Source organism: Triplophysa dalaica, chromosome 17, assembly GCF_015846415.1.
Source record: "Triplophysa dalaica isolate WHDGS20190420 chromosome 17, ASM1584641v1, whole genome shotgun sequence".
Classification (NCBI taxonomy): Eukaryota; Metazoa; Chordata; class Actinopteri; order Cypriniformes; family Nemacheilidae; genus Triplophysa; species Triplophysa dalaica.
The window spans coordinates 5,210,001-5,229,000 of NC_079558.1; the positions used below are offsets into that span (position 1 = coordinate 5,210,001).

Genomic DNA, 19,000 nt, shown 5'->3' on the forward strand with positions numbered 1-19,000 from the left:
AGTGTAGGGGTTGGGTGAAGTGGGCATGATGGGGGGCTGGGGTTGCCAGACCCCAACATCTGTGCCATTACCAAAGGCTTGGATGGCATTGCCTGCATAAAAGAAGAGAGCAATTTATTTACAGTTATTAACAGTTCAGAATTGTTCCAGGATGAATTTTGGAAGACACACGATATAATTTTATTATATATTAATATTACAATTAATGATTCATTGATATAATTTATCAAAGTACAAATAATAAATATTATTAAATTAAAATCGAAAAAAATGAATTATGATACAGTGATACGGATCAAATATTTTGTAAATATAAATACACATTTCTTTATCGAATTCACAAAATTGTGTGAATCCCCCAAAAATGTACTTAACCTTTTTTTTAAGAAACCAGTTAGAAAAATGGAAAACACCAGCACATTCACTATTAAGTTAACAACTAAATGGGGACAGTAGAAAGTTGACGGCCCCTGAGCAGCCCTAAACCCATGTCAGATATGAAGTGCTCCCTGTTAATACTAAAGCAAGTAGACTCTAATAAAGAGCACTTGGCCTCCGATTTCAACTGCACTAAGATCGCCACTTAAACTCTAAAGTTTCCAGGACCTTTCTGGTCACTTGACTCATGACTCAACAGTTTTTTTTAAATAGACTTTATTCTCAAGAGCACTTTAAATTTCACAAGCTGTTATTTACTCATGCCAAAGAAAGCTAAAGGGCAAGTGGGAGGTTATGGATGGGTACTCAGGTAAAGAAGATGTTGTGTGTCTTAAGTACAGTCTATTGACAGGACGGCTAGTGTGACCTTTTTATTGAGTAAGTGTTGGGTCTCGCTTAAGCAAGATTAAGCGAGGCTGGCGAGCTCATTTTGTTTGTTTAGGACTAATGACTCGTAAAGACTTTAGTAGTGTTCTGCGTCCACTAATATCGTTATTGCCTATTATTGCCTCTTAGAACAACATTGCCTTGTTCTCATAACCATGTGTGTTAAAAGGATAATTCTCGGTAGATATGGATTTCAACAGATTCCAATAGGTTGAAGCCATTTGTTTTTGAATACTGTATATTTCACCAGAGACTGTTTCTAATTTTTATCCTATTTTAACCTTCCAATGTGATGATTGATCCAATGTGTCTGCATCGATCTCTTTATTAACACAGACACTCATAAAATAGACATTAATACAGTAATAACTTACTACACAATACTCCCAGTGGCCATGACAGTCATTCAGTTCAACCCTCTACCAAGTTTCAGTAACTATTGTGGAAACTATTGTTTAAAATTATTTCGGGGCATATACAGTATACTGTACACTAGATGGAATGTACTACTAGAATGTATATTTGTATACTCACCACATAAAGCATTATTAAAAATATAGGCTACTATAAACTATACTGTATACCACAGCGATATACTACTGTAAATATACTAGAAAATTGATTTTAAGTTTGCACAATACATAAAGTGTACTTACTGTAATACTGTATACTAGTTGGATATACACTATTTATTAGAAGATTTATATTTTTACACTTAATACATAAAGCACACTTATAAATACTATAAAGTTGATACTGTATACTAGATGGACATACTCAGGGCCGGCCCGGGGCATATAGGCGGTTGCCTAGTGCGCAAAATTACCGGAGGGGCGCCAAACGAGATCGCAAAAAAATGCGATATGTGAACAGCTTCTTTCATAGTGACACGATTATAATTCATGATCTTAATGCGTTAATAATGATCAAATATTCGTTTTATGAGCTATAATATTTAAATTCACTATTATTGAGAAAACAATCAGTTTTATTTTATTTTCATTATTATTTTCAAACAATGAGTAGGTATTTTTTGCAAATGTTTTTAGTCGTTATTTATTTAATTCCTATTATGTTCATCGCAATTCATGTTATATTAAAATAAATATTAATTTTGTTTTTAAAAAGGTTCATTTTCAGATACTCTTATTTACTTGTTTTGTATAGGAGGGGTGTTATCTAAAATTGTATTAATATACTGATATACTGTACTAGAAAATTGATATTAGTGTACTTACTACATAAAATGTGTTTAAACATATACTGTATACTAGATGGATATACAGTTCTATTTACTAGAAAATTGATGCAACATGAAGTATACTTATACTATATGATAAATGAGTAAACTACTGTATATACTGGAAAACTGATATCGGTATACATGTCACAGCTGTGCATATTAGATGGATATACTATATACTAGAAAACCAAATATACTATTTTATAAATTGAAGTATATTTTTTGTAAGGGATGCAGTGGGCTCACAAGCATGTACAAATAGCGTGACATGTTTATTCCACACTAGATGTCCTGGTGATGTTGACATCTGGCAGAGTGTCCTGTCTCTGTCTGTGTCTCTCTAACGTACATAAACACATTTAGCAGAGAATGCGTCCCACACGAGGTTTGGATGAGGCACGGCTTTTGTCATCACGCGGGCTGTCGTTTTAAAGGCCATTGTCTCATGAAGACAAATCCTGCCTCTCATCTCCCTTCTGTCTATCTCCCCGCATGCAGTTCATCTAAATGGATGTTTTTGAATAACTCCCTGACAAAATAATGCATGCTTTCCCCACTCTTCCAGGTCCACGGACACCTGAATAATACTTTATTGTCTTTTTATGTCAATCCCCCTCTCAGCCACCCCATTTAAGAGGAATTTCTCTGTCTCTCGCCAATCAGGCGGCTCTGAACTGCATAGCAACGCAAATCACAGAGATTAGATTTACTGGTGCAGACGGTGAACCGTTTCATTGACGCAACGGAGCAGAAGCAACTTTAGAGTTTCTATTGTTGGAGGAAATTTTGTCAGTCAGAACAGACGTTCATACAAGCAGTGATATGAAGCGATCTGTGGTTTAAAGTGGCAGTGGTGGTTGTGTGAATGAGGTCATTACTCACGAAGGCAACGGTTGTTGGTGAAGAATTCAGTAAACTTGTCACACTCTGCTTTGCCATTTCCACTACTGCTACAGTCACACCAGGGTGATACGCTGATGCCAGGTGCCCGCAGGTAGTTGGGGGTCAATACTGTACCTGTATCACATGGAGCACATAAAGGATTTCAGTTTCAAAGAACAAAACTTGTCTCTCAATAGAGTATAGTTAGTGACAGTATCTTTGGAGTATCATAAATGCAGAACACTAGAGAAAATATTTTGAATGTTGGTAACCAAACATCATAAGCCATCATTGACTTCCATTGTAAAGACACAAAACCACCGAGACATTTCTCAAAATATCTTCTTTTGTGCTCCACAGATAATAGTGTCATATAAGGTTTTGAATGTCATGAGCTGAATAAACATTGACCACATTTTTATTTTGGGATGAACTATCCCTTATCTCCTGTGTCCAACAAATCTCACAAATGTATCCATGAAAATTTCTGAAGAGAAACAAACTGAGCTAAGATTTGCAATATCTGCATTTAAAATTCAACATTATTCATAATTTCAATAAGAAATGTTACATTTCTTATCAAATTCACCCATATCCCAATTATTTTACCTTTATAATCACATCCAATTTATGTATTTCAGCAATTGTCTCATTTCATTTCTATTTGTATTGCTCCTAAGCTATTTTAGGAGGAACCTTGGAGACCTAGTTAATACATTACTTAAAAATGTAACAACTAAAAATGCCTTCAAATCTTCTGAGATATGAAAGAACAACTTCAAAGCAATAACAATTTCCTCTGGGATCATCACACTGCTCTCTAGAATACTTGATTCTGATTGGTCAGTTCTAGAATTCTACAGTCAGATTTAAAGGGAACTCCACCTAATAATGAAAATTCTGTCACCCTAAAGTAGCTCTAAACCTGTTTACCTTTTTTCCGTTGAGCACAAAGAAAGATATTTAGAAGAATGTAACTTTCTGGGGTATTCAAAAGTGGAAGTCAAAAGTGCTCCAGAACTGTTTGTTTTCCTATATTCTTCAAGATACCTTTTTCGTGTTTAACAGAACATTTATTTTGAATTCTATGTTAGTCAATGGTGCCCCAGAAATCTCCGTTTGCTAACATTTTTCCAAATATCTGTCTTTGTGTACATACAACCTGAGAGCGAGTAATTCATGACAGAATTTTCATTTTTGGTTGAACTATGCCTTTATTTTCACCTCTCTTGTTTTGCTTCGTATAAAATATACATACTTTACTTTTAATAATACAATAAATCAGATTTTTTGACTCACCGATGAGACCCGAGTATGCCACCAGACAGTTGGCATAGTTTTCCTTCAAGCACCCTGAAATCGAGCGAGCCTCAGGTTGACAGTTGGTAAGAAAGTCGGCCAAACGAGACCTGAAAAAAAAAAAATCCACAAAGTCCATATTAAACAGACTCAACACCTAATTGATAGAACATTGGTCATCTCTCCTCACACAACCCTACATGCTCATCTTATATACCGTAGAGGAATAACAGACAAAAAATACAAATATGTTTAACTTCTCCTCCTGAGACATACAGTCGTTCTTCATCCTACCTGCATATGTAGTTTGTCTTGCATGAAGCTTGCAGCGAGAGACAGTTCGGCTTCTCCTTGTCTTCATAAGAGCAGGCTGGCACGATGGTCTGCCGCCTGCGCTCGGAGCAGGCCGAGTGATCCCCCGAGGGGCAGGAGCAGAAAAGCATGCCGTAGCTGTGCTTGGGCGGCACCTTGTCGAAAAACTGCCGCAGGGCCTTGTGGCATTTGCGTTTGTTGCACACTTCAGTGGTGGAGATTCTGCTGGTGCAGGGGCTGATGTAAGACGAGCGGTACTTCTTACACGTGTCGTTCAGGTTGCAGGCTTTGGCGGCGTTCAGGCAGTTGTTGTCCTTCGAAAAGGCCGCCTCACCTGTGTGGGTAGAGATGTGGGGAGGGTTAAAGGGCGAGTTTGTCTAGACTACCGGCTGATTTAACTTTTGTGGAGACTAGAGACTATAAATGTCAAAGAACACTTGGTAAATGTTGGGCAGTTGATGACCTTTTAGGACACTGCAGGATTGTCCTCTGGCTGAGGTCGAGCCACACGACACTCACAGAAATAGAGGCTGTACAGTATATTCGGTTTGAGAGACTTTGAAAAACTAGACTACTATTTAAAAAAAAGTATTACAATTTTGTTATGTAAAATGTTAAAATATTTAATAAAAAGCATCTGCCTAATGTATAGATGCATCGGAGTTCATTCACATCACAAGTTTGCTCGGTCTATTACTAAAATCTGACAAAGCTATTTTTTCACATTTGTTTGGATTCCAACAGATCCCACACAAAATGCCTCCGGCGTACCCAAACATCATCTCCACTACAAAGCTTCGCAATTAAACTCTTCAGTTTAAAATAAATTTCACTTGTGTAGCATTTCAATCTTTTGCCCAGAGAACTTTTCTCTCTTTTGCCCTCGTGTACCCGCATCACAATCAACACGACATTTGACTCTTTGAACAAACATCCTCAGGTGAACGCTACGCCTTCACTCGCATGGATAAGTTCACAGCCCGGCAAAGCTGTATTTGCCTTTCCTCTCTTTTCTTTTCTCTCTGTTTGCTTCAACATATCTTTCTATGAGAAGACATCCGTTGTCAGACCCTTAAGTTACGAAAAATGAATGAACATTGTTAACATGGAAGGGCGCTTTCGAGTCAAGACCTGAAACTCTTTAACATTGAAGAAAGTCATACAATGCTCGTACGTAAGTGTACAAAGGATAACACTTTTTATTTTAGGGAATCTGTTTTTGTGGGGGAAAGCATGCAGTGCAACAATATTTAAACCTTTTTAATAATCAAATTTCTGCAATCTAGTTTTGACTACAAATAATCAAAAATCTGTCATTGATTGTAATTTTTCCTACTGTGGTGGCCAAGAATTGAAAATTGCTAACATTCTTCCAAATATCTCCCATTGTGTTCAGCAGAAGAAAGCAATGTATACAGGTTTGGAACAACAAGGCTGCGTAATGTCATGACAGAATACAACATTTTGGGTCAACTGTTCCTTTAGGTTACAAACAAAAACATTGTGATACAGTGGCAAGCATTGCAGTTTGCTGCTTTAGAAGGGGTGTTATATTATTAAATAATGTCACTTCCTAATAACTGTAAGAAAACATCACTCATGATTGATTGTTAATATTAGCTTTCTTCATGCTTTGTTAATTTTATTTTAGATAATAGTGTACAGTTAAACCCCATTTCAAACCTTTATGAATTTCTTTCTTCTGCAGAACACATAAGAAAATATTTGAAGAAAACTGGCAACCTAACAACCCTGTCCCCCATTCACTTCAATTGTATGGACACAAAACCAATCCAAGCGAATGGGGTCCAGTTAAGAACATTTTTCAAAATATCTTCTTTTCTGTTCTGCGGAACAAAGATTGTCATACAAGTTTGAAATGACAAAAAGGTGAGTAAATGATGAAATAATTTTCACTTTAACACACAGTTTCTAAACTTAACATTGCTGCATTAATCACACAGTTTTTTGTTGGTCTTTGTTTTAAGTTTTGTTTTAATTCTTTATTCTATAAACGCTGCAGCGGGAACTGGTAAGATTCCACAATAGATGGTGCACAGGTTAATATCTTCCTGTGGAAAAACATTACGTATGTTTTGATGTTATTTATATCTTAGAAAAAGATAACCGCCCATGTGTGATATGATGAAATTGATGAAATGTGCCGAATGTTATAAAAGACAGATTTTATCTGTGAGTCTGTCTGCTTCTGCTGTACGTGAGTATACTTCTCTGTATTTAATGACGTCTCCTCTCATTGGCTCTTTTCAGAAGACTGCTTCTTCGCTTCACTAACTCGCCTTTTTGTATGCGCTGCAGCTCGTGTGCATGCAACACTGCTTTTTGCAATTATGCTTTTGATGAGGAATTTGTGCTTATTGTGAGTTTTCACAAGATGGTTAGATGTGATTAAATCTGAACGCACCCTGGATCCTTGAGGTTAATCACCAATTACAAAAACCATCACTTGTGTTTGACAAGCACGTGCTCAGGCTTACTGGAGGGAGGTTTCTGTGTTTGTTAGAAGGTGATGTGGGCAGGTACCACAGCATGTCATAATGTGTCAAAACTTTATAAATGCATATAAAAAAACACACAGCAGGATGGCTTCTTATGATTTAAATAGCCTTAGATAAAATAATTAATTATGTATAATAAAAAAATTATATTTATATGATGTATGTTATAATTCTATATTTGGGGAAGTCTTTTGCTTTAAAGGTGCATGTTGTTTCTAAGGTAGCCCTGAATGGCAAACTGCTCTACAGAACGCATTTCATAAATACGTTATCTCCCTCGGCAAAGAAGCGAAAACGTCACGACATCTTAGTGCTGTGTCAGCCTCCGTAGTGCTTCGAAAGGAAGAGGTAGAGTGAGCCAATGGTTGCAATACCTAACCTAAATTTCACAAACTGAACCTTTAAATGTGTTTTTATAATTGCGATATGATGTAATATTTTTGGTATCTAAGTTAATAAATTTTTTAACAATGCTGTGTCTAAACATATTTGGGGCCCCTGTATATCCGAAAACCTCTGGGATTACCATATTATTCAGTTTTTTTTACATGGTATTTTTTTGTTATGACTGTACGCCCGAAAAGCCTAAGAGTGGCTATTTGTGCCAAAGGTTGCTATGGCTAAAAGCCAGAATGTGCGCAGGACTCCAGTGTGTCATGAAATAATGAGCAACAATGTGTTTGTGTATGTGGATGTGTGGGCTTGTGCTCGGGCTGCAGAGCGCTCAGTTGTTTATTGCTTTTTGGGCACAGGAATAATAAGTGTGCTATTCAGTCACTTCCTTAAGTGGCCTGAGAGATTGTGAGTGCTGCAGAGACAGAAAGTGGTGATGGCAGAGACCTGGAGCTTTTCTAGCGGATGCTTAATAATCTCACAGCTTTCCCCCAACTATTCCAATCCAATAAAAGCACATGCCACTGCAACAAATCAAATCATACCAGGACTCAACCTTCATAATTGATCTCCCACTTTCTCTCTTTTCTCTGAGTCTGCCTCTCTCTCTCTGTCCATTTTTGTCTTCTACCTCTCTCTGTCTACAGTGCCTTTTACATTTTCCTTTTTCTTTCTTTCTCCTATAGGAAAGATAAATCACAGATCTCTTCAACATTGTAATATTGTCTGTTATGTAGAAATTACATTACGTGAAGAGCTACAAGAGTTTTGACGCTTCTTAGATGTTCATTTATCCAACACCAAGGAGTTTCAAAAGATTTCTCAACATTTCTAGAAACTTAACATTGCTCATAAGTGCTCAGTTTCGCTATAAAAAAGATTCAGGCCTCAAATTTTCTAGTGACTGGTTTTATCTAAAATTTTCAATTGTCATTAATGTAAATTATTACTTGTAGCAACAAATTGTTCCTTAAATATACAAAATCTAAATTCTCAGAAGTATTTTTTTTTCTTTTTAAGTCAGTTTAATATTTAAGTTAATGAATGAAAAGCCAGTTAGATTTAACTTAAAACAATCTTCTGAACAAAAGTATTTAACACTTTAAAATTGAAATTTTGAGTTGAGTTCTGATTTATTTTAATTGTTGCCAAGATACCAAAGTCTGCCATCAGAAATTAGAGTTTCTTTAAAAAACTACACTTGCCAAAACTTACAATTACAAATTAATTTCATGTCAAACTCACCCTGTACCATGATCATTTCTTCCCTTTTACATCAAGATTTGTTTTATTTTCGTCCATGTATTTGTTCTAAATGTATTTTTATGATGGACAGTGCATCCTTAAATAAAAGATGACATCAGACAACTCTATAAAATCTCTTGAGCTATGAAAGAGCAATAACATACTCTTTATAGTTCAAATCACAAGAGATTCTTCTAAAAAAAGACTCAGCAAATGAGCCGACAAGACCGTGACCTTCTATCAATTAATGTAAGTGCAGTTTCAGCACAATGAGGGTTTGTTAGGAGATGAACCTTCTCTAACCATCACTGCACTCTTTAATGAAGAGGGAACTGCCAGTTAAACAACGGTATGAGCTTCGCCTAAAAGACCGTTCGGTTCAAACTGTCGCCTGGGGACCTTTAATGGTCTCTGAAGTGATGCCTGCCAATGGCTGAACTTTGAAACGTGCTTTAAGGGAATTAACCGGTCCAATTGATATTTGAAAAGATCCAGTGGATGTGGACTCTATTGATTTATTGATGAGTGTCTTTTATCCAGAAGGAATTAATGAACGCACTGATCCGAGTGAGCTTTCACAGCTGATCAATCCAAAGCTTACGGAGCTACGGCAGAAAAAAGCAGCAGTTCGAGTTGCCGTGATCAAACGACTGAGAAAGTAAAGCATAGAACATGGGAGAATGTTATATTGAGATTTATACTCCCATTGAAATAGAAATGTAATGATTTAGCTTTGCTGATTGTACAAAGGGTGGTACCCAGTTGCTTACTGACATGCAGCTACACATAAAAACTGTCCATTGCAAAAAAGTAAAACTTTGTAAAAGTAACTGTTGTAGACAAAAATAGAATTGTGCCAACATAATTATTTCTTTCCATAGTTTTTTTTATATTCTTAATACTTGGACCACAGATTGAATAAAAACTTTAGCATCCAATAAGAGTGCAGAATGGATGGAAATTCCTTCAATACTGTTTAAAAAGCTTTCCAGGTTGAGACCTCAAGAAGCTAGACGCCAACTGCACGATTTTGAAAATTCTAGTCGAAGCGTCGGTGCTTTAAGGATGCTAAAATATAACAGAGATTTAATCTCAATTGAATCCCCACAGTTACAATTGTTGTTCGATTGTGTTTGGTTTGCTATTAATTTCGGTATACAATTAGTATAGAGTACTATTACATTTCATTGGTATTTAAGGTCACTGACAGTTTTCAGATCTCAAATAATTGCCTGAGCCGAAGAGATTTAAGGGTAAACCGATACACCAGCTGTGCTGTAAAATTCCAGAGAATTGTACCATTACCTTTCAGAGAAGCTGCTATTGTAACAGTTTCACAAGCCGTAGATGTTTGACTGTGTGTTTTGGAGTGAAGACCAGAAAGAGAAATAAACCAAATCTTCAGATCGTGTGTGCTAAAGAGGGAAATATAGCTGGGGGCTGTGTGTATGTGTGTGTGTGTGTGTGTGTGTTTGTCTGTGTGTGTCCAGCCGCAAAGCAATTAAACTGCAGAAAATCTCTGGATTGTAATTAATAAAGAGCAAAGTGTTGATAGCTCTCAATCCGGAAAAAACATAAGTATTTGATGTTTTACCATCATCAACAGCCAAGTCATTTCCTTCAAGGGCACGCCTTCAATTTAAACACAACAGTAAAACATGAGCCTCTATTTATAAATCTGTAAGAAAAGGAGCCAAGACTGAGCCATTAATAAATTATGAATGAAAAGGCTTTTGTACCACATCCCCTCCACAATTCCCTTTGTGTCCAGAGATCAACGTTCCATTTAAATAGTTTAAAGCAGCACATTGAAACCAGCACACGCTTTGAATCTGTGTCTTAACAAGGCATGCGTACTGTATATGTTTGCTTGAATAGATGTAAAACCTAAGGGTGAGATAAGGTGAGAAACAATATCGTATAAATCCACCGATGAATGCAGGCACACATTCACAAAAAGAGAAGGCGGGGGTGTGCTCCATTTCCGTTCACTTTTTAACAATGTCGGACTCAGGAAACGCTAACCAAAGGCTTCATACATCGCAAACACTCATACACAGCACGAGATCATCTTAGGGACTGTCAACATAAAGCTGTCAAAGCGGCTCATTAGAATAAAGGATTTCCACTTGCAGTGCCAAGGCTTCCTTCCAAAATCTACTCCAAAGAATTCATATTATATATGGTTGACAGCCAATACACTTCCACGGCCCATTCACTCTCTTCTCTTCAGCCTCTGTGCGTGTGGGTGTGTGTGAGTCACTGTACAGTATCCTTAATCTCTGCAATGTCAGATGACGTGACTTTTGAGCATTTTGGTGACCTGAAATGGTACGGTCGCTCAGTACTGTGACGCAAGCAGTTTATATTCCATGTAAAAAAAGGTAGTGTCATGTTGCGATGTCGTATCAGATATCAACAGTGAAAATTCTGTCTTTACTTGCTCACCCGCAGCGAGGTGTTCCAAATCTGTATACCTTTATTTGTTCTGATGAACACAGAGAAAGATGTTTGGAAGAATGCTTGTTACCAAAAGGGTTTTGGGCACCATTGACCACCTTAGTAGGAGAAATTACTTTATAAATGTCTTTGTTCTGTTATTTTGAAGATTTTGAAGAATGTAGGAAAGCAAACAGTTCTGGGGCACTATTGACCACAACTGTAATTTTCCCCATTATGTTAGTCAATAGTGGCCAAGATTACTTCCAAAGCATTTTTCAAAATATCTTTCTCTGTGTTCCTCAGAACAAAGACATTTATACAGATTTGGAACAACTCGAGGGTTAGCAAGTGATGACAGAATTTTTAATTTTGGGTGAACTGTCCCTTTAAAGGTACTGATGGGAAATGTGTGCATGTATGCTGTATTACGCAGCGCGCCCTGACCCGTCTGTTGACCTTCAGTTAATAATGCTGATCTCTGACAGGGTCGATCACATGACCCCAGATTTATGAATTATTATGACCATCACGTGTAAAAAAACATTAAAACGGCGAGCATTATGGTCCCGATATTCAATATTGATCGAACAAACTTTTAAATCACTTAATTCAGAAGTTAACAATTTATCTCCTTCCCATCAAATTTCATATCGGTTCCATGTCATGGGTTTAAATGGCTCTCTGTTATACTGCTGTATAGCGTTTTTAATTTGGGACCTTTCCCCCTTTTGTCACACTTGCCAGATTTATTGACATCGAAGGCTTTGTAATCACACAAGAGCTGTACACAACACCGCACGGCCAATCCTTAAATGTGATGTTTGCCTCCAGCGATCAAGCTGTTTACAGATTTTCTCACGAGACAGACACAGTTCTCATAGTGTGGGGTAATAAAGATGATATTTCGTGTGTTTGGCAACGTCCACATGTTCACCTCATGGCTAAGTTTTATTGGGTTTTCCATATCTAATGTGAAAAAACATTCTATGTCTATGTGATATAAAAATGCTCTCTCACTCGCTGTCTGATTCATCCGCAGGCTGTGTGGCAGCTGGTTGGCATTCATAAACCGTACAGTCCTGGCATCCATGTCAATGATGTGAAATGAGATTGGAAATCAAATTGCACTTCCAAACAATAACTGCTGACAGGGCCATTTTTTCACATTTAATAACCTCTTCCTCTCTTTTAGCCTTCGTGCCAATACCAGTAAAGTCTGAATTGATTTTCTTAAAACAAAGTTTGCAGATTGAAGTGAACAGTACGCATATGAATTTTATCCTACTGAATGGGCAAAACAATGGCAGGATTCATTTTCTATCCTGAGGAGAAGTTGGATCGACTGAAACAATTTCTAAAATAAATTATCCAGAGCTTTTTACAATATAGGTTATAAAGTGAGTAACGTTGAAAAGGATTTTAATTTATTATCATTTCATACAAACTCAATCCTCTATTTATAGTTTTATGACTGACTTCTTTATTTTTTAATAGATTCTTTCAATTCCAGGTCGCAGCAGTTTTTCTGGATAGTCATTTTAGTGACCAAATACATTGGTACTTTAGAGAATTCATGAAAGGAATTGGGCCGGTCTGTGCGAGGACTCGGTCTTTTACAAGGCGGGGTCACCTGGGACTTGTTACATTCTGTATCACCCATACAGTGTGAATAATTCAGATGCCTGGGACCTCATTCCGGCGCATCAGAGAAAATGAATGCCTCTGTTGATGTCTTTTCTGCTTAACAGTGGGCTACAGTTGTAAGGATGAAGTTGTTTACATGAATTTCATAGCTTGTGATGAAAGCGAGAGGTTTTGAGTGAACTACTCCTTTAAACGACTCGATGTTGTGTCTAAACATGCTCATTCACTTTCAATGCATGAAATACCAGGAGCATCGAAATTTCACAGTGAATGACACAAAATGTTAAACTAGCTGTTTAAAGGTATAGTTTACCCGTAAATAAGAATCCTGCCATCATTTATTAATTCTCGTGTCTTTTAAAACCTTTATGTCTCTGTCTTATGTGGAACAAAGAAGATAGTTTGAGAAATGGTTTTGTGGCCATACAATGGAAGTTACTGTGCCAATGATGTTTTGCTACATTCTTAAAAAATATCTTCGTTAACACTTTCTTGAAGCATGTATGTATAATGCATTATAAAGAGTTATTAAAGTGTAAAATGCATTATATGTAGTTGTAAAGAATTATGACCAATTTAAAATGTGTAGTGTAACAATGAATAAGTGGTGTTATGTATTAACTGTACAAACAAATATTTATAAGACATTACTAAAAGGTGCATTACAATGCTTTTAAACTACTTTTATAATGCATAATACAGACATGCTTCAAGGAAAGTGTTACCATATCTTCTTTTGTGTTCTGCAGAAGAAAGTCATTCAGGTTTGGGTGAGTAAAAGATTCAATCATTTTTATTTTGGGTGAACTATCACTTAAAGGTAGCAAGTACAATATACAGTATTCCTTTACAACATAATTCTAAGTAGTCTACATGCTTTGCAGACAAATGAAGGTTCACTTGAGACTACTTCATTATTGACAAGCCTGCAGACCAAATCTTGAACACACAAAAATCGATTAACAAGGCATGAAGCAAGATCTTTAAGACAGTCTAGTGAAAAATCATCCTGTGTGATCCGATTTGACCACTATGGTTCCACTCTCAACACCTACACATACATTTAACCTTCATGCTCGCTTTATTTAACTTTACCGTTCCTTACAGTTAATCTATTTTTCTCTCCTAATCTAAATGACATGTTTTACTTTGTCTTCATTGCTTCGGCTCTTACTGTCAGATGAGGTGGCACAACTCTCGCCCTGTACTGACAGAATGATCATTCTTCTCCTCTCATGGCCGCTTCTATATTGATTAATGGAAAGCACCCATTTAAATTCCAGTACTTCCTGGTAAATTTATTCTAGCGGTTGTTTGTTCTGAATGTCATATGGTTCTTGGTTTAGATTAATGGCACAATAAATGTGTTTCTGGAAACGGTTTCGCCATGAGCATTAAACGACAAATAAATACTATTTTGTTTGACAAGGTTTATCAAAGCCAGGCTAAGCGGATGTGCTGTTCCTGTAGCTCGATTGCATTAGCAGTGCATAGATCAGGGGTCTGAATCCGAGGATTTAGAGAAACAGTTCACCCAAAAATGAGAATTCTATCTTCATTTACTCACCCGCAAGTTGTTCCAAATCTGTATCAATTTCTTTGTTCTGATGAACACTCAGAAAGATATTTGGAAGAATGCTTGTAACCAAACAGTTCTTGGCCACCAGTGACTACTATAGTAGGAAAATTGCTTCATAAATTTCTTTGTTCTGTTGAACACAAAGAAGATATTTTGAAGAATGCAGGAAAGCACTTTTAAATACCATTGTAATTTTTCCTCCTGTGGTAGTAAATTGTGGCCAAGAACTGTTTGGTTACAAGCATTCTTCCAAATATCTTTCTCTGTGTTCATCAGAACCAAGAAATGTATACAGATTTGAAGCAACTCGAGGGTGAGTAAATAAGACAGAATTTTTTTGTGAACTTTCCCATTAAAAAAAAGTATAGGTTAAATCCTCGGTATGTGTCTTTGGATAAAAGCATCTGCCAAATGCATAAATGTTAATGTACTTAATAAGCTTTCAAGTCTTCACTATTTGGTCTGCCTACAGGCAGCTGCTGTACAATACAATTAAATTCAATACGGTTCTGCCTAACCTTTTCGGTTACTTTGTGAATGTTGATTTTTTGTCTCTTTTTCTTGTGATCCAACAGCCCAAGGGGATCTGTAACTAAAACCTAAAACTGACAAAAGCTATGTAGAGCTGGTGGGCGTGGCTTCACATAATGGGACAGAAAGTGCATGTATAGTTCTTTGCATATAGAGGTATCCCCAACAAAGCTTTACAAGACCCATTTAATAGAGACATTTACAGAAATCTGAAGTCTGTAACCCAGATTTTTATAACCATCACAAACATACATAATGACACTCTTACCACTCACTCTTAAAACCACGATGCGTCTTTGTGAAAAGTTTACTCGAATGGAAAACATTATCAAAATTGGTAAGTTAACTGTTTAGCTCAGCAGTTGTTAGATCCTTAATGCAGCCATTCGTATTGATCTCAGTTACTTTCCAGGAAATGTAACATCAACATATTTACCGAAACACCAACGTTTTTGCATTACAGCCCATAACAGCTACAATAAGATGAGATGGCCATTTTTTTAGTCGTGGCTTTATAAATAGTGTAAGAAAGCTGATTATGTACACCTCTGTTTCTTTGCTTGGCCCTGTATTTACCTTCAAGTCTCTGAGGTGGAGTCTGAGTGTCTCAAATTTTAAACGACAGGTTTTCAAAACACACACTGATAAAAACAATGTATACTGTAGGATAAAAACATCTTTCAAAGGCATTGCAATGGACACATCTAAGTCATTTACTCATTTGGCAGACACTTCGATTCGAAGCAATTTACAGTGCATTGAAGCATATACATATTTATCAGTACATGTTTTCTTTGAGAATCAAACCCATGACCTTGGTATTGGTAATGTCACATTTTTTTTTATCTGAGCTAGGGTACACTGTCCTTCAGCTTGACATAAAGGGCTTTTTAAAGATGTACCAGGCCTGTAAAACTCACTTTGCTTGACCTCTGGTGAGCTCAAGAATGAGAATGTCTGTCCATCTGGACCATGTAGATTTCTGGCACGCTGGTTCTGAATCTCTCAACCGAATCAGTTTTTATTGAAGCTGCACTGGCAGAGACCATAAACATCCTGCTCTCTTCTGTATAGCCCAGCTGTGAATTATAACTGGGGTTACTGGGATATGCCAGAACTGCTGTATTTTTTCATTAAAATGTTCTAGTTATAATAAAGATGCTCATTATGAGGTTTTCCACTAGGGTAGGAATATGAAAATAATTCAAATGAATGCACTGTCTCTCTCAACACCAGCAGGTATCATTGGATAGATGAAAGCATTTGATGATGCTGACAGATGACAAAATGCACAGACCATATAAACTGCTAAATGTAAGTTTTTTCCAGCCTTTACCCATATTGATTATTTTCAGTTTCAGAAGCTATAGCTTTTGTATGGCTTTATTGATTTGGAATGAAAAGACAGGGAATGTAATGAGAGAATGTTTCTTGTCCCATGTCATTTCATCAGTAGCCTACCCCTTGTGTATTTATATTTATAATGCAAACAAAACCCACAGTGGGACGATGTTTAGGAGCACTGAGTTTAACTTCACAATATGTGCCGTTGCGCACAGATTAAGGGTTTGGAAACAATTGTATTTTGTTTATAACTCTAACAAACTGGGAGGAATAGCGCCATCTAAAGACTTCAACAATTATAGCATCTCCATCATGCAGCACTTGCTCTAAGTTTTCTTTAGGAATGCATCAGGTATTGACTCTTTGATGGAAAGGAATCACATAAACGTGTTGTCTCAAACCCGTAACATCTAATCTGCTCCAAAACCCATTTTAGTAGGCTATATAAAATAAGGTCATTAGAAACGTCACCAGCGTTTACATTTCATTTTAATATTGGCTGACACTTTAAGCCCATGATGACAAAAAAATCACGTCTTTCTGGCTGGGCAATAAAGAAACGCATGACAAAACGAAGCAGAATAAGAGTGTGTAAGGTCATAGCAAAGGTCAAACAAAGTCATGATTGGTCACGATTCTGTGAATATTACGCATACATTTTGGAAACAGATCAATCACGCAGTGCATTGACAGATGTGCGTTTTTGGACTGAAGTGGTGAGAGATTAACATCACTTTACCTGATAAAATGGGAGCCAGACGGAAAATATCAGACAGACGGCTGTTTACTGGCTCATATGGCGAGTCCTCCAGCAAATCATTGGCTGGAAGATGAACATCAAAATACTAGTAAGATAATATAGTTATGATTACAAGTATCATTTAACAAAATCTAACTAATTACAATTTGTACTTGATCCAAACACTAAGAAACATCAGGAATAATTTAAACGCATTTGCCCTTCCAAAACATAACCAAAGATCTACATACATTGCAAACTTTGGTATATACTCCAGAAGATGCGCAGGCAGTTCTTCTCTTTCTTCATTCCTCTCCTGCACTTACAGTCGTACAGTGGACTCTGTTTCATAGACTCTATAGCGTTTCGGCACTCGTCCTGCGCCTCGGGTTCGGCCAACATGCTGAAGTTATTCGCTCTACCGGCCACACACTGTCTCATGGTGCGGTATTTAGTGCTGCAGCCGTACCTGGCCAAACACTGTTCGTGAGCCTTAACACAGTCCAGTCGAACCGAACGAGACTGTGCGATCACATCTGCGTGTGAGAAGTGCATTAAATCTGAAAGAAAAGAGTTACAGCGCACTTTCAATAGATGTGAATAAAATAAATTGTTCGGGTTTGACTTTCTGAATTCTTATAATGTAGTTGCGCTGACCCAATACTTTAAAACAACCAACTCGATTGAACCAGCTTAAGTAAATAAATAGGCTATAGTTTGGATCATGACACGTTTTTTACGCAATGGTTGGTAATAATACAAATAATACAAGGCTACTACTACGAATACCGGATAATATAAAAAACAAATACCAAAACTCTACGTTCCCACATCGTACGTATTTGTGTTACAGATAGGCGCAAATAATTACAGCACAAAGATGCAAAACTTACCAAGGACAGGCAACATTATCCAAAAAGTTGCGAATATCATCGTCGCTTTATTCAGATCCATTCACAGAGCAGACAAATTGATTAAAATGAACGTATAACAATTTCCTCAATAAATCCATTGCGCGCCGGCTGCGCTCTAGCTAGAAACGAGTGATTAGACATCATACACCTCCGAACGCACTCGGACACTCCAACAAACGCTGACTGCTCTTCTGATGGCGCACACCCGACGAGAAAAGACTAAAAACCACCAGTGAGAGAAAAGGCTTACAATAGAAAACACTATAAAATGACGGAAACAGTGCGTAATGTTCTTCTTAATTTTGTTTTCAGCTTTGGATCAAAACCACGGGATGATTTCTTAAAAAACAAGCACTCCAGGGAAAAGTTCTTGTCAGTCCACAGTTGAAGTGAGGCACGAGTGCTGTTGCGCGCTCGTTTGACTGACAGTATGCGTCCAGAGGTCGAAGTACGCGCAGTCTCTGAGGATGCTGATGGGGACACTGCGCATGTGCTCGTATTTGTAGTCGCTTTGGCTCAGTCGGACAGTGAATATTTGCTGATTAGGCACCGTTAAGCACTTTACTTAATAGTGTTAGTGCTTAATAAGAGATGTCCGAAAAATGTCCAAGCAGAAATGGAAACCACTTTACCCATAAATCTGCAAAACATCTGTGCCGTCACACTATTCCGAGCATGGGAATTTAACCTGGAGAATGCAACACATAACGCGTACTCTATTTTGCTTCTGTATTTCTTTAAATATATTCTTATACTGTTTTACAATTTATACACAACCGATGTATAGCTTTGAAGTATGTGGCCTACTCTTATGAATGAGAATAAAGTGATTACGTACAATGATAATGAGATAATGATTATGAAGTTTGAACCATAAGACAGGTTATGCGTACTACAACAGCGTTTATGACGTATAAGTGGGTAAGACTGAAGGCAGACGGGATACAATGTTTACTACTGTTCATATTGAAGCTGTCACATTTAAAACACAATAAATTGTTTATTTTATAAAGTGTTATTTCTTGATTGGATGGAGGAAGCGAAAGCAGGAGCGCCATCTGTTTGTTGAAGACTGCGTTACAGTTGTAC

General features: G+C 37.1%; 1 protein-coding gene across 1 annotated transcript in view; it reads right to left on the bottom strand.

Moving 5' to 3' along the window:
• The window catches only part of gfra1b (gdnf family receptor alpha 1b), a 22,212-nt gene extending 3,897 nt beyond the window's left edge, over positions 1-18,315 (bottom strand). The window contains exons 1-7 of the mRNA XM_056771499.1: positions 17,891-18,315; positions 17,249-17,557; positions 16,998-17,081; positions 4,544-4,895; positions 4,250-4,359; positions 2,951-3,085; positions 1-92 (exon numbers count right to left, since the gene is read on the bottom strand). The exon at positions 1-92 is cut by the window's left edge and continues 108 nt beyond it. Of these exons, the coding sequence (XP_056627477.1) occupies positions 1-92; positions 2,951-3,085; positions 4,250-4,359; positions 4,544-4,895; positions 16,998-17,081; positions 17,249-17,557; positions 17,891-17,951 (1,143 nt within the window). The 5' untranslated portion in view covers positions 17,952-18,315. The remainder of the gene's footprint in view (positions 93-2,950; positions 3,086-4,249; positions 4,360-4,543; positions 4,896-16,997; positions 17,082-17,248; positions 17,558-17,890) is intronic.
• Positions 18,316-19,000: the final 685 nt, after the last annotated feature.